This window comes from Erpetoichthys calabaricus, chromosome 13 (genome assembly GCF_900747795.2).
Source record: "Erpetoichthys calabaricus chromosome 13, fErpCal1.3, whole genome shotgun sequence".
NCBI lineage: Eukaryota > Metazoa > Chordata > Cladistia > Polypteriformes > Polypteridae > Erpetoichthys > Erpetoichthys calabaricus.
The window spans coordinates 73,124,626-73,139,903 of NC_041406.2; the positions used below are offsets into that span (position 1 = coordinate 73,124,626).

Here is a 15,278-nt window from a genome sequence, read left to right on the forward strand (position 1 = left end):
AGGGTGCCAACCCACCGCAGTTATTGGATAACGTTCCAATGCTAATTCACTTACACTGGTGATCTTAGTGTTCACACTTGCTGTGGTGATTTTAATTCCTATTTGCTGTTGTGAGAAGCAGCCCGGACACAGACAGACGGACATCGTTATATCACCCAACACACGTTTATGATTTGCACTATTTACAGAAGTTACTGCACAAACCCAGCACCTCCAGCACCAGTCCCCCAAAGTCCAGGCCTCTCCTTCCAGTGCCTTCCTTCTTCAGGCTGCCTCCATTCCTTGCCTCCGAGACTTACGTCCACCTCCACCTGACTCCAGTCCATCTCTGAAGGGAGGCGGCCCCTTTAAATAAGCATCCGGATGTGCTCCAGGTGTGTCTCCGGCAATCTTCCACCGACATGCCCCAGTGTGGCGGAAGTGCCGGCTGTATCCCCGGAAGCACACTGTACAAGACTGAATATTACAAAAAATACAAGCAGCTGTATTTGATGAGTTTATAGTTGATAAGTATGCTTCGGTTGTTAATCCTGCTTATGTATGAATGGCTCTTAAGGGGACAATATTAGGAAATCCATTCCCAGACAGGTTTATCCATTCACGGGAATTTGGGAATCCCACATGTCATTCCTGGGAATCCCGGGCTCCTGGGAATTGCACCGTGCATGGGCATCTCACATGTGAACGGTTTTAGAACGAGCAACACTTATTTTTAATAAAACTACTGCAATATGTTGACACCAATAAAAGACTAACCTTCACTACAAGCAGTTCATGCTGTCATATAAGTATATGTATCTAGTTAGTTGTAATAAGAGCGTAGAAAGCACAATGTTTCGAGCGTGCGTTTGTCCAGGCGAGAGCGCACCTTCATGCAGAGTACGCCAGCCGCTGAGAAAGCACGCTCTGCCTCCACTGAAGTAGGCATCACAGTCATCAGATACTGATACACTTGTTCTGAACAACGCCCGCGCTTGCCGTTGCTCTGAAACACCGCCGTTTTAGCTTTAACTGATGCATCTAGTTTCTTGTCATTATTCTGTGATGGCAAGTTTCTTAGCACAGATAATGCGGATGCAACAGACTGACGCATTGCAATTTCGAGTTGCTGTTCAAAGCCGTCAACAGCACAGACGTCAATGAACTCTGCCCTGTCCTGGCATTCATGCGCTGCAAAGTGCAGACTCCTCCCAGTCCACTGTGCTCAGTCAACCGGGAGATTGACTGCTACTGGTCTGTTGTTGACTGAATTAATCGGCAATACAGTACACCGTGGGCCAAAAAACCATGCCACTTAATTATTTTCAACTATAATACTGTTATTTCTTGATCGATTTTTACACTTTTACATGCTATATATGCAAGCTTGGCCATTCCCGTTTTCCCGGGAATTTCAGCAGTTTCCCTAAACAATACTGGATTTTGTTGTTCGCTTCTCATCAGTCTTGGCTAGAGTGCTGGAATAGAATCAAGGAGCTGAAGTTCTGTCTTGCATATTTGAAAGAAGTCTTATGGCAGACCAGGATCATTAATTGCTCATTAGTTACACTTGCTCTGAATTTAAATACCTGCTCATGCAAAAGGCACAATTTGAGACTCATTGTACCAGGACACATTATTATGCTTACAGCGCTAAGTACAGTTAATGTTTAGCTTTTAAACTACTAAGAAATGAGGTCTTTGTATCCATGTTGACTATTAATAACGAAGTTCACACCCTCACTAATAACTCTTGAATTAGTTATTTTCTTAATTTTATTTTGACCGTCACCATATGATTTTAAATTTATTTCTAAACAAACTCTCTTGCCAGTTAACATAATGTCCATGTTAGATTTTCATGTTTCTTTGCTTGAGCTGAAGGAGACACTTTATTTGATGAACCTTCAAAGGTTTGTAGGTCCTAATGGCTTGCACCCTTCATTACTCTTAGCCTTCTGGAGTCGTCTTGCATCTCCTCTTTGCAGATGTTGAATTGTGCTATATTCTTATCTACATTGCATTCCTATGTAGTCAGATATAATCACTCTTCTTAAACAGTGTAATAATCACAAAGACTGATCTAGCTATCACCCTGTTTCTCTCATTTACTCTAATGCAAAGTTTTCAACATAAGCAATTACAATAAGAATGTTGCAAACTAATTTGTGTAATTCCTCTAGGCCCATTAGGCTTCAGACAGCTGCTACATATCGTGTACTACTAGTTCACTAAAATCAGCCCTATCAATTGATGCAGAAAAAGCTTTTGATTGAATGGACTTGTTATACCTATGGTAGGTTATGAATCAAATGTATTTTGAGGTGAGTTTCATTATCAAAAGCTTAAAACAGGGCCATAATTCTTGCTAACTTGATTTTTTCTTAGTAATTCCTAAATAGTAAACGAGTCAGGCATGGATGGTCCAGTCTTGCCCTTTTAACTTTAATCTTTCTCTCTCTCTCTCGAACCACTTGCCACTGTTTCTGCTATAATGATCTGATCTATTATATTCAGTGCATGCCTCCTACCATAAAATATCACTTTATGCAGAAGACACACTATTTCTTGGAAATGCTTCCCTTGACCTTGCGCATACTATGACGTAGTTTTACCATCTTTGAAAATTTAGCATGCTATAAGATTAGTTAGACACAATCTGCCTTTCTTCCCCTGAATTATCTTGTGTCAACAAACTGTCTTCCCCTCCTCTATTACGTTGACCAAGTCAAGCAAATATATCAGCCTGATGTTCTCCACTTAGTCTCAGATTTAATCATTTCAAATCATCATAGTGTTCTTTTAAATGCTAAAATGTCATTAACATCATGGACTTCCATTTACTTCTCATTTTGCCTCCGATTAATTATTATTAAAATAAATGTATGTGCCTTGGTTTAATTTTGTTAATGCAATGGTACACCTTCTCCACCAGTCAGATATTGGTTAGAGGTTTTTAAGACCTGCCTGGAAATTATTAGATTCCTCATGCTAACCCTCATGGCTTACCATTAAATCTAACTTGGTGGCTTTCAAATCTCTTTCATATCCCTTACTTTAAGAGTTTGATGAATGAAGAGAATGAGACAGAAGAAAGGTTGGATGATACTACTCCTTTATCAGGTATATGCCTGAAGATGAGTAGGCATAGGGGGTAAGCAGGTGTGAGATGGGTGAGGAAAGAAATGATCAATGCCATTAGGAAGGAAATGATTAAATGAATCATAGCAACTAAATGGAATCGATCATCCTCTGCATTTAAATTTGAGAACTAAAAGGTAAAATGCAGAGTTTATGAAGAATTAGACTCAACATATTGTATTCTTAGAAACAAAAATACATTATTATATAATGAAATTTTTAATTATACAGTTTTGAATTTGCATTTCGCAAAGAGCAATGAGATATAGAAATCTGTGCAAGGTATAGAGTAGGGATGTAAACTAAAGTAAAAGTACATTTTATAAACAAGACACATGGGTGCCTCTGTTCATCACAATTGTATATTCCTTCTCACATCTGACTTGAAACCGTCTTCATTTTTTTCTTTCTTGGATATTGCAGCTGGTTAGGAAAACTACCAACAGTCACAGGCTGAAATCCGCAGATGAAGGCATCTCCTTCATTAGGCTATCACATCTTTGGTATCATGCTAAAACACTATGGTTCTTTATGCCAGTGTGGCATGTCCTTTTGCCTTTTTTTCTTGGGTCATTATGAGGAGCCACTGTGAATGGTCAACAAAGTAGGTCTTAGCAATCTTTTGAGCTGATCTTTCTACAATGGCTGCCTTTAGCTTGAAAAGTGAAATAAACATTAATTTTTCTTTTTCTTCCCCAAGATGCTTCTCTGTAGCAAAAAGAGCTTTTATTTTTGTGTGATTTAATGTTTGAAAAAATCAACATGATTACTTTGATTAAAGTGGAATTTTTGATAAATAATTAATAGAATTTAGCAGGGTTCCACTTATGTACATTCGGGTCCATAAGTATTTGAACAGTGACACTATTTTCATAATTTTGGCTCTGTACACCACCACAATGGATTTGAAACATAGAAATCAATTTGTGATAGAAGTATAAACTTTCACCTTTAATTGAAGGGGTTTAACAAAAATGAGCTGTTTAGAAGAGAGACATTTTTATACATGATCCCTCTATTTTCAGGGGAACAAAAGTATTTGGATAAACTAAATAATCATAAATAAAAGGGTTATTTTCAATATTTGGTTAAAAATCCTTTACTGTCAATGACTGCCTGAAGTCTGAAACCTCTCCAAGTACTAGGTTTCCACCCTAGAGATACTTTGCCAGGCCTTTACTGCATCTGTCTTCAGTTGCTGCTTGCTCATTGGACTTTCTGCCATCAGTTCTATCTTCAGCAATTGAAGTGCTTGCCCAGTTGGTTAGAAGTCAATTAATTGATTTTTGTCATTAAAGAATATTGTACTACTTTGGCTTGAAAAGCACTTGGTTTGCTTTTGTAGCATGTTTTGGCTCTTTGTCCATCTATACTGTGAAAAGTCATCCTATCAGTTTTGAAGTATTCAGAATTCATCCTGCTGCTTCTGCCAGCAGTCATATCATTAATAAATACTAATGACCAACTTCCACTGGCAGTCAGGCATTCCCATGCCATAACACTGCCTGCACCATGGTTCACAGATGATGTGGTATACATCAGATCATGAACCGTTTATTCTCTTCTCCATACTCCTCTTTCTAATATTTTGGTATATAATGATCTTAGTTTCCTTTGTCCAAAGAAAATTGTTCCAGAACTGGACAGGCTTTTAAGAAATGTTTTCTGGCATAGTCTAATCTGTTCTTCCTTTGCTTGAGTTTTTTCTCTTAATTGTAGACGTTTTGGCAATGATAGGTCTACTTTCCGGAGAGTGTTCTTGGTTTGGCTAAATGTAGTGAAGCGGTTCTTCTTCACCAAGGACAGAATTCTGCAATCATCCAGCACAGCTGTCTTCTGTGGTTTTCTGGAATCAATTCCAGACCTTTTACCTGCTTAATAGTTAATGATATAATGAGGGAATTGCTCCCAACTGGCTATGAAACAGGTTGTCGGTATACTTCTCTGTATACTTTGAGCTCCTGGAAATGGGGGTGCTGTGCAGAAAAATGGGTCATTCCTGAACGGCTTATGTGATATTTTTGGTATGCTCCCAACGTCGTCCTCCTTAAATTAAAGCTGAACATTTACACTTCAGTCACATAATGATTGCTTTATTTTAAATCCATTGTGATGGCTTAGAGTCAAAATTATGAAAATTGTGTCACTGTCAAAATGCGTATGGACATGACTTTATATACACTGCATTTTACGAGTAAACATTTAACAAAATAAGTGAAATATTTAAATATTGCGTAAGCATGGACAAAAATGTGTTTTCCATAATTTCTAACGTTATTAACCTACTTCTCCCTTGTTCATAAAAACATATATAGCAGATTTATGAAGGAGTTATGCCTCTTCTGTGCATATGCTGTTCTGTGTGCTTGTAGCTGAAAAGTGTCTTTTGTGCTTAGCTGCGCTGGCTGCAGAGGAGTTTGGCTTTGAACAATTTCATTCAAATATTCAGTAAGTAACCAGTTCAATTTTTTTGTACCCATTTTTTGTTTTTGTCTTGTGCTCATGCATGGGTGATTGAAATTTTAAAAAATGCAACATAACAGTTTGGGCATTAATCATTTTACTGGTAATTTATCATTTTAAATGTAAATTAAGCACATACAGCATTACAACAATAAACATTTCCGGATTGTTTTTAAAAATTGAATGTGATATACACTATGTAATATTAAGTATTAAATTCTATGTTTTGTGCTTATATTTGATTACTGTATGTGGCATTTGTGTGTTTGCTTCTTAAGATCAGATTCATTAAAGGGCAAAAGGGCCACATTCACACTTTGTTTAAGCCTGCAGTGCTTCTGCTTCAATTGAAATTGTCAGGTTTTAAATAATAAAGTATTGAAAAGCATAACACTTCAAAAACGTCTGATTAGACTCAAACTGCATATATAAATTGCTGCAATTAAAATGTGACAAACACTCTATAATCTTTACAAAGTGTATTTGCCTGCATTATGATAAATGCATACTGTGAATGTTTAAAGGAAACTAAATAATGTAAAAAGTTTTCAACTTACAAATGACAATATGCATCAATATTGGCTTTCATTCAATGTTTACTTGAGCCAAAATTTATCTCAAAATTTCATTTAAAGTTTCACTTAATTTATTGATTCAAAATGGTATTTTTCTTAATTGTATTGTGTGTTTTGGTTAAGACTGGTTAAAATCTAAATAAATGATTATTTAATGTTTTTTAGTGCAATTTTACAGTACTTTAAATATTTTTAAGTAGTAATAAATAATAATACATTTTATTTATATAGCACCTTTCCCATACAGAGTAGCAGGATTCTTTATTCTGTCATCAACAGTATATTCTATTTTTACTTTTTTTTTTTTTTTTTTTTTTTTTTGCTGTTGCCATTTATATTTCTTACCATAATTTCATTTTTTAATGGCGGTTAGCTAACACATTTATTGAATGCAACCTGGTGCCTGTTTAAACAACTAATCCTTCGCCATTTCTTTTATTTTTGTAGATTTTACTGTTCTGTAACTTGTTTGAAGTTTAGTTAGATTTAATTTGTTATGACTTAATGAAGTTTTCCACCGAAAAATTTTTTTATGTTCCCCAATATGGTTTGTAATGATGGCCAATAGCTTTATTATGCAGGAAGACATGAAATTTCTAACAAAATTTATACTTAATGTAAGGGAGCAATGACTAATGCCGGGGAAAAGTAAACAATATCAAAACATCCATTGGGGAACTCGTATAACTTGTGTTGCATAATCCACATGAAGTCACCCAATGTGTACTCAGAATGTGCAAAATGTATACATTTTTTGCTAAAATGTGTGTAAAACACATGTGTGTGTAAAACTGATTCTTCAGGTAAAATAAAAGCAGCCCTGACCCGGGACTCCTTTACACAGGATCAGACTTTGGAATTGAAAGCCCCCCCTCTCCCCCCCATACATTGGACAACTTTCCAGTCTTCAATTCAAAAGCACAACCCAGTGTAAAAAGGTTTTGGGTTATGGGCTATTTTTGTTTTAGCAGAGGAATCGATTTAAAAGTATTTGGGGGGGGGGGGGGGGGAAACGCATGTATTTTACACATTTCGAGCATAAAACTGGATGAACTGGCATGGATTATGAAATGTGATTAAGATTTTTATCCATAGACGTTTTGATATTTTTACCTGTAGTCCAGTATTGGTGACCACCTGCTTCCATTAAAACAAATACTTTGTTAGCTCCATTCGGTGTGAAAACATGAACTTAAAACATTTTTCTCACATGAGGTAAGTAACATTTTAAAAAAATCCCTTTTGAGTGGAGTATTCTTTTTAGGCATAAATATTTAGAATTTTTTAATTGAACAATCATTGGAATTTGACATTTTTAAACTATAACCATATATTTAATTGTTCATTTCATTAATTAGTTAAAAGGTATAAGTATTTAGTGGAGTATTCTTTTTAACCATTAATAGAAAGTAGAGGTTTTCTGTGAGCACTATGATCAGCAGAGTTTTGGCGTGCACCCTTCAATTTCTACCAAAAAAGATCTTAACACAATTGCCTAATATTTCTAAGTGTTCAAGTAATTGTAACTTTGTTGAATTTCTATATTTTATCTGTGTCAATAAGGATTGTATCGGGGTATTATATTCCATAAGATTCTAAATTGGCCTGATATGAGTGTGTTGAGGGGTTAAATGTGTCTTGTGATAGAATCATGTTGTCATGCAAGCATAGAAGTGTTTGTTTCTCTGCCTCATATAATATATTAAAGTGGATGGGTAGTGTATATGGCAGCCTTCTTGCTTTCATTGTGCATAGTTTTTCAAAACCAATTCAGATGCAGATATGTTAAAAAATTCCAGTACTGATCAACATCTCTGTGCTTATCCCATTGTATATCTAAGTGTCCTTATTCTGCCCAAATTTCAATTATAAATGAAAAATTTAATTTTACTTTAATTGGTGGAGAACTTCAGGTTTTTTTCCTCTTTATTTTTGTAGAATACTTTTTCAATATATATAATAAAGAAGAAAAAGTTATAACCATTTTAACTTTTGTAACTGTCCTAGATATTGGAGCTATTCAAACAACCTACGCTAAGTAAAATTATTGTTGTATATTTAAAAAAAAAAAACAAAAAAAAAAAAAAAAAACTTTCCCAAGGTTAGTCAACAATAATACACACAGTCATCAATACCTTTCTGGCAGCATTTACCTATACTTCCCCAATGTTACCCCAGTTTCTTTTCCATGAATTGAGTTTATACACAAATTTATACTCTTAAAACTAAATCGACAGAATGTAATACATTTCTTTAATGATTCATAGTTGTTTGTAACTAAGAGCTGCAGTATTATGTGTGATTTTTACTTAGAAGTAAGGTGGTTCCATGAGTAGTCCAAGCTAGAACACCCAAACTATGAACACTGAAATACGATTATGGTGTTTATTTTTATTCACTTACTGTGATGGTGTGGGTTGGCTTCACACTACTGGTCCCATCCAGGAGCCTTTTGAACCCGCCACTGACAATAACGTAATCAAGGGATGAGCCGGGCAAATGAAGACATGAGCACATAGCAAAGTGTAGGTGCAAAGGTGAAATAGTGCTTCTATTAAACAATCCAAACAATCCGTGTCAAAATAAATAGCACAGTGCTTTTTCCATAAATAAATAAAAAATCCATATACAGTGGTGTGAAAAACTATTTGCCCCCTTCCTGATTTCTTATTCTTTTGCATGTTTGTCACACAAAATGTTTCTGATCATCAAACATATTTAACCATTAGTCAAATATAACACAAGTAAACACAAAATGCAGTTTTTAAATGATGGTTTTTATTATTTAGGGAGAAAAAAAATCCAAACCTACATGGCCCTGTGTGAAAAAGTAATTGCCCCCTTGTTAAAAAATAACCTAACTGTGGTGTATCACACCTGAGTTCAATTTCCGTAGCCACCCCCAGGCCTGATTACTGCCACACCTGTTTCAATCAAGAAATCACTTAAATAGGAGCTGCCTGACACAGAGAAGTAGACCAAAAGCACCTCAAAAGCTAGACATCATGCCAAGATCCAAAGAAATTCAGGAACAAATGAGAACAGAAGTAATTGAGATCTATCAGTCTGGTAAAGGTTATAAAGCCATTTCTAAAGCTTTGGGACTCCAGCGAACCACAGTGAGAGCCATTATCCACAAATGGCAAAAACATGGAACAGTGGTGAACCTTCCCAGGAGTGGCCGGCCGACCAAAATTCCCCCAAGAGCGCAGAGACGACTCATCCGAGAGGTCACAAAAGACCCCAGGACAACGTCTAAAGAACTGCAGGCCTCACTTGCCTCAATTAAGGTCAGTGTTCACGACTCCACCATAAGAAAGAGACTGGGCAAAAACAGCCTACATGGCAGATTTCCAAGACGCAAACCACTGTTAAGCAAAAAGAACATTAGGGCTCGTCTCAATTTTGCTAAGAAACATCTCAATGATTGCCAAGACTTTTGGGAAAATACCTTGTGGACTGATGAGTCAAAAGTTGAACTTTTTGGAAGGCAAATGTCCCGTTACATCTGGCGTAAAAGGAACACAGCATTTCAGAAAAAGAACATCATACCAACAGTAAAATATGGTGGTGGTAGTGTGATGGTCTGGGGTTGTTTTGCTGCTTCAGGACCTGGAAGGCTTGCTGTGATAGATGGAACCATGAATTCTACTGTCTACCAAAAAATCCTGAAGGAGAATGTCCGGCCATCTGTTCGTCAACTCAAGCTGAAGCGATCTTGGGTGCTGCAACAGGACAATCACCCAAAACACACCAGCAAATCCACCTGAAGAAAAACAAAATGAAGACTTTGGAGTGGCCTAGTCAAAGTCCTGACCTGAATCCAATTGAGATGCTATGGCATGACCTTAAAAAGGCGGTTCATGCTAGAAAACCCTCAAATAAAGCTGAATTACAACAATTTTGCAAAGATGAGTGGGCCAAAATTCCTCCAGAGCGCTGTAAAAGACTCATTGCAAGTTATCGCAAACGCTTGATTGCAGTTATTGCTGCTAAGGGTGGCCCAACCAGTTATTAGGTTCAGGGGGCAATTACTTTTTCACACAGGGCCATGTAGGTTTGGATTTTTTTTTCTCCCTAAATAATAAAAACCACCATTTACAAACTGCATTTTGTGTTTACTTGTGTTATATTTGACTAATGGTTAAATGTGTTTGATGATCAGAAACATTTTGTGTGACAAACATGCAAAAGAATAAGAAATCAGGAAGGGGGCAAATAGTTTTTCACACCACTGTAAATAAACTCTGTCCATGTGCAGGTTAAAACAAAGGCAAAACATAATTCCTTAAAATTGATGTTAAAAACTCCCAAGGCAGTACCTGGTGCAGCCTTTTGAACATGACGTTTCCTTTGCTGCAAGATGCCCATCCGACATACACAGTCATCCAATTACAGGTCTGGGTCTCTCTTGTTCCATGGCTTCCATCAGGGTTCCAATCTGGACCTCAGCTTGAGAAGGCTTAGGTCCCTGTGGCCATCTATGGCCCCAATAGAGCTCCCTGTCCAAGCCTCCTCAACTCTCGCTGCCTTCCTGGACTTCCCACGGCAAGTCTCACCAACGGGTTACTCCAGCTCCAAGATCACTCAGCTGGAGTAGCCTTCTCCAGCCCCTTGTGCGTTGGCTGCATGCTCCCCAAGGAACTCTCCTTCCAGCTCCCTTCTCTCTGTGTCATCGGTGCTCTGTCCCATCTTCTTGCCTGCTTCTCTCTTCTTTCTTTAATCTCCTTTCTGTTCTTCCTTTCTCTTTCATTTCTCATTTTTTCTGCCGTGCCGCCACCCATTTTATCTTCCTCTGTGGACACAGTACATTGATCATGAACTGTGGAAAGCCAACGAAGCAATTACAACAGAACATACCCTCCTGTTCTCAATCACCCCAACAACCTCCTGCAGCCATGCAATCAAGCATACTGCTTAGCTGTAGGCCTGTTATACCACACACCTTCCCCATCTTATGCCTGTAGTTGCACAGGAATGGCTCATGCCTCAACCAGCCCAGTGCAACTGGTAGCCCAGATCTGTGATGCAGGGCAACTTTTCAAATAAATAATTGCTTCCCCGTAAGGGTGCAGGACTCCAATTAAGGGCAGGTGTGCGTGAGCGCATGTTGATCCACAGTTACTTGATTGTGCCGCACACACATGCATAGGAGGGTGGATCAATCGGGTACCTCAATGGGGCCGCAGAGGAAACTGCTTCTCGCACCTGCACCCAATTAGGCAGCAGAAATAAAAGGAACCTACATGGGACAGAAGGGGGACAAAAGGAAAGGAGAGCTTTGAGAGAGTGGAGGTTAAAGGGGAGAGGAGAATGTTGGTGCAATCAAAAAGAAGCAAATGGACGGTAATGAAGCCCCGGGTGAGTAGCGTGTGGCTGGCGCTTGAGGGGGCGGAGCGTTGCTGTTGTTGAGCACGGGAGTAGGAGCAACGCATTAGTCTACAGGACTTCCCTGCAAGGCTGGTGAGGGCAGTGGGAATCAAGGTAATGGAGGCTCGGTGGTACCACGTGGATCACCAAGGGATGGATGCGTGGCGAGGACATGAGCAGGACTGAAGGTTCTCTGTGCCTTTTGGAAGACGTCTCTTTGTGCTGCGAGATCTGACTAGGATAAGCCAGAGAGACATCCATTTTAAAGGGAAGCACCAGGCACTGAGTTTTTAGAGAAGATTTCTGCCATGTTTTAACCTCGTGTGTTTTGGATTTATTTGAAGTTTAACCTCCACATTGTTATTTTATGGATTACTTATTTATAGTAGATGGAGCGCTGCACTTTAACCAAAAACAAATCAGTATGCAAATTAGTTTTAAATAAAAGCTCTTTGGCACATTTTGGACCTACCCCTTGTCTGCCTGACTTATCTTGGCAACTTTATCAACACTGACAGGTTCAAGAGGCTCTTGGAAGGAACTGGAAGCATGGAGCTAACCTGCATGGTCACACATCTACAAGTTCATTTAAAAAAAAAAAAAAAAAACACCATCAAACAAATAAAATAACACCAAGTAAAATGAAGAACTATCCATCCATCCATTATCCACTGCTTATCCGAGGTCAGGTCGTGGGGGCAGCAGCCTAAGCAGGGAAGCCCAGACCTCCCTCTCCAAGGCCACCTCCTCCAGCTCCTCTGGGAGGACCCCGAGGTGTTCCAAGGCCAGCCAGGAGAATAATCCCTCCAGCGTGTCCTGGGTCTGCCCCATGGCCTTCTACCGGTGGGGCATGCCTAGAACACCCCCCCCAGGGGAGGCGTCCAGGGGGCATCCTAACCAGATGCCCGAACCACCTCAACTGACTCCTTTCAATGCAGAGAAGCAGCAACTCTACTCTGAGTCTCTCCCGGATAATTGAACTCCTCACCCTATCTCTAAGGGAAAGTCCAGCCACCCTGCGGAGAAAACTCATTTCGGCCGCTTGTATCCGCGATCTTACTTTTTCGGTCACTACCCAAAGCTCGTGGCCATAGGTGAGTGTAGGAACGTAGATCGACTGGTAAATCAACAGCCTCGCCTTTTGGCTCAGCTCTCTCTTCACCACGACGGACCATTGCAGAGCCCGCATTACTGCGGATGCTGCACCGATCCGTCTGTCAACCTCCCGCTCCATTCTTCCCTCACTCGTGAACAAGACCCCGAGATACTTGAACTCCTCCACTTGAGGCAGTACTGTGTTCCCAACCCGGAGAGAGCATTCCACCCTTTTCCGGACGAGAACCACGGCCTCGATTTAGAGGTGCTGACTCTCATCCCTGCTGCTTCGCACCGCTCCAGTGAGAGCTGGAGGTCACTGTCTGATGAAGCCAACAGAACCACGTAATCCGCAAATAGCAGAGACGAGATTCTGAGGTCACCAAACAAGACCCCCTCCGCTCCTTGGCTGCGCCTAGAAATTCTGTCCATATAACTTAAGAACAGATTCTATGACAAAGGGCAGCCCTGGCGGAGTCCAACCACAACAGGAAGCGAGTCCGACTTATTACCGGCAATGCGGACCAAGCTCCTGCTCCTCCTGTACAGGGACTGGATGGCTCGTAACAATGAGCCTTGTACCCCGTACTCTTGGAGCACACCCCACAGGATGCTTCAAGGGACACGGTCAAATGCCTTCTCCTAATCCACAAAACACATGTGGACTGGTTTTGGCAAACTCCCATGCCCCTCCAGGATCCTGGCCAGGGTGTAGAGCTGGTCCAGTGTTCCACGGCCGGGACGGAATCCACATTGTTACTCTTGAATCCAAGATTCAACCATTGACCGAACTCTCTTCTCCAGCGCCCCTGAATAGACCTTACCATGGAGGCTGAGGAGTGTGATCCTCCTAAAGTTGGAGCACATCCTCCGGTCACCCTTCTTAAAAAGGGGAACCACCACCACCCCGGTTTGCCAATCCAGAGGCACTGCCCCCGATGTCCATGCGATGTTGCAGAGACGTGTCAACCAGGACAGCCCCACAACATCCAGAGCCTTGAGGAACCCAGGGTGAACCTCATCCATCCCAGGGGCTCTGCCACCTTGGAGCTTTTTAACTACCTCGGTGACCTCAGCCCCTGTTATGGACAGCCCCCCCCCCCGGAGTCCTCTAGCTCTACTTCCTCTAGGGAAGACATGCGCATGGGATTGAGAAGATTCTCGAAGTATTCCTTCCACCAGTCAATAACGTCTGCAGTTGAAGTCGGCAGGGACCCATCTCCACTGTACACAGTGTTGGTGGAGCACCGCTTTCCCCTCCTGAGGCACCTGATGGTTTGCCAGAACCTTCTTGGTGCCGACTGAAAGTCGTTTTCCATGACTTCCCCAAACTCCTCCCATGCCCGAGTTTTTGCCTCTGCAACAGCCGATGCCGCCACACGTTTGGCCAGCCGGTACTCCTCAGCTGCCTCTGGAGTCCCACTGGTCAACCCGACCCGATAGGACTCTTTCTTTAGCTTGACGGCCTCTCAAACCTTAGGTGTCCACCACTGGGTTCGTGGATTGACGCCACGAGAGGCACCGACAACCTTGCGGCCACAATGGAGGCTTGGAACATGGCCCATTCAGACTCTTTGTCCTTCGCCTCCCTCGGAATGAGGTTGAAGTTCTGCCGGAGGTGGCAGTTAAAGATCTTTCTGACCGGTTCCTTCGCCAGATGTTCCCAGCAGACCCTCATTATTCGTTTGGGTCTGCCTGGTCTGTCCGGCAGCCTCTCCCGCCATCTGATCCAACTTACCACCAGGTAAGTTGACAGCTCAGCCCCTCTCTTCACCAGAGTGTCCAAGACATAAGGTCGCAGATCTGATGACATGATTATAAAGTCAATCATCGAGCTGTGACCTTGGACGTCCTGGTGCCAAGTGCACTTATGGACACCCTTATGCTCGAACATGGTGTTCGTTATGGACAATCCATGGCCAGCACAGAAGTCCAACAACTGAACACCACTCGAGTTTAGATCAGGGAGGCCTCGCAGCACCTCTTCCAGGGACTCTAAGAAGGCTGGGTACTCTGAACTGCTGTTTGGTGCATAAGTGCAAACAGTCAGAGTCCTTCCCCCAACTTGAAGGCATAGGGAAACGACCCTCTCGTCCAACGGGGAGAACCCCAACGTACAGTGTGAATTTCCCCTTGGGATTAATAAAGTATCTATCTCTCTATATCTATCTACAGGCCTCGAGCCGGGGGGCCATAAGCAAGCCCACCCCTGCCCAACACCTCTCACCCACAGCAACTCCAGAGTGGAACAAAGTCCAGCCTCTCTCAAGAGGAATGGTTCCAGAGCCCAGACCATGCGTAGAGGTGAGCCCGACTATATCTAGCCGGTACCTCTCAACCTCTCGCACCAGTTCAAGCTCCTTCCCCACCACAGAGGTAACATTCCATGTCCCAAAAGCCAGTTTTGGCAACCAAGGGTTGGAAGAAAGAAAGCGGAACCACGTTGCTCCTTTAGGCTGAGCCCGGCTGGGCCCCGTGGTCAAAGGTCTAAAATGAGGAACTATCTATAGTCAAATTGGGAAGTATTGCAGCTAGGCCTGGGCAATATATTGACTTTTTGAATACAGTTGATATTTAAGAAAAATTGATTTGTAAAACCCAATATCACAATATTCAATAGTTTGATTTCGCACAACTTCTTGAACTTTATATAAA

The 15,278-nt window shown here is 41.1% G+C and overlaps 1 protein-coding gene across 3 annotated transcripts in view; it reads left to right on the forward strand.

Moving 5' to 3' along the window:
• mindy3 (MINDY lysine 48 deubiquitinase 3) overlaps positions 1-15,278 on the forward strand; it is a 196,322-nt gene that overhangs the window by 41,645 nt on the left and 139,399 nt on the right. For 2 of the 3 annotated variants that reach the window (XM_051935919.1, XM_051935918.1), the window contains exon 5: positions 5,517-5,568. The exons of the other annotated variant lie outside the window; for it this stretch is intronic. In XM_051935919.1, coding sequence (XP_051791879.1) covers positions 5,517-5,568 — 52 coding nt within the window. The remainder of the gene's footprint in view (positions 1-5,516; positions 5,569-15,278) is intronic. 3 annotated transcript variants of the gene reach the window in all.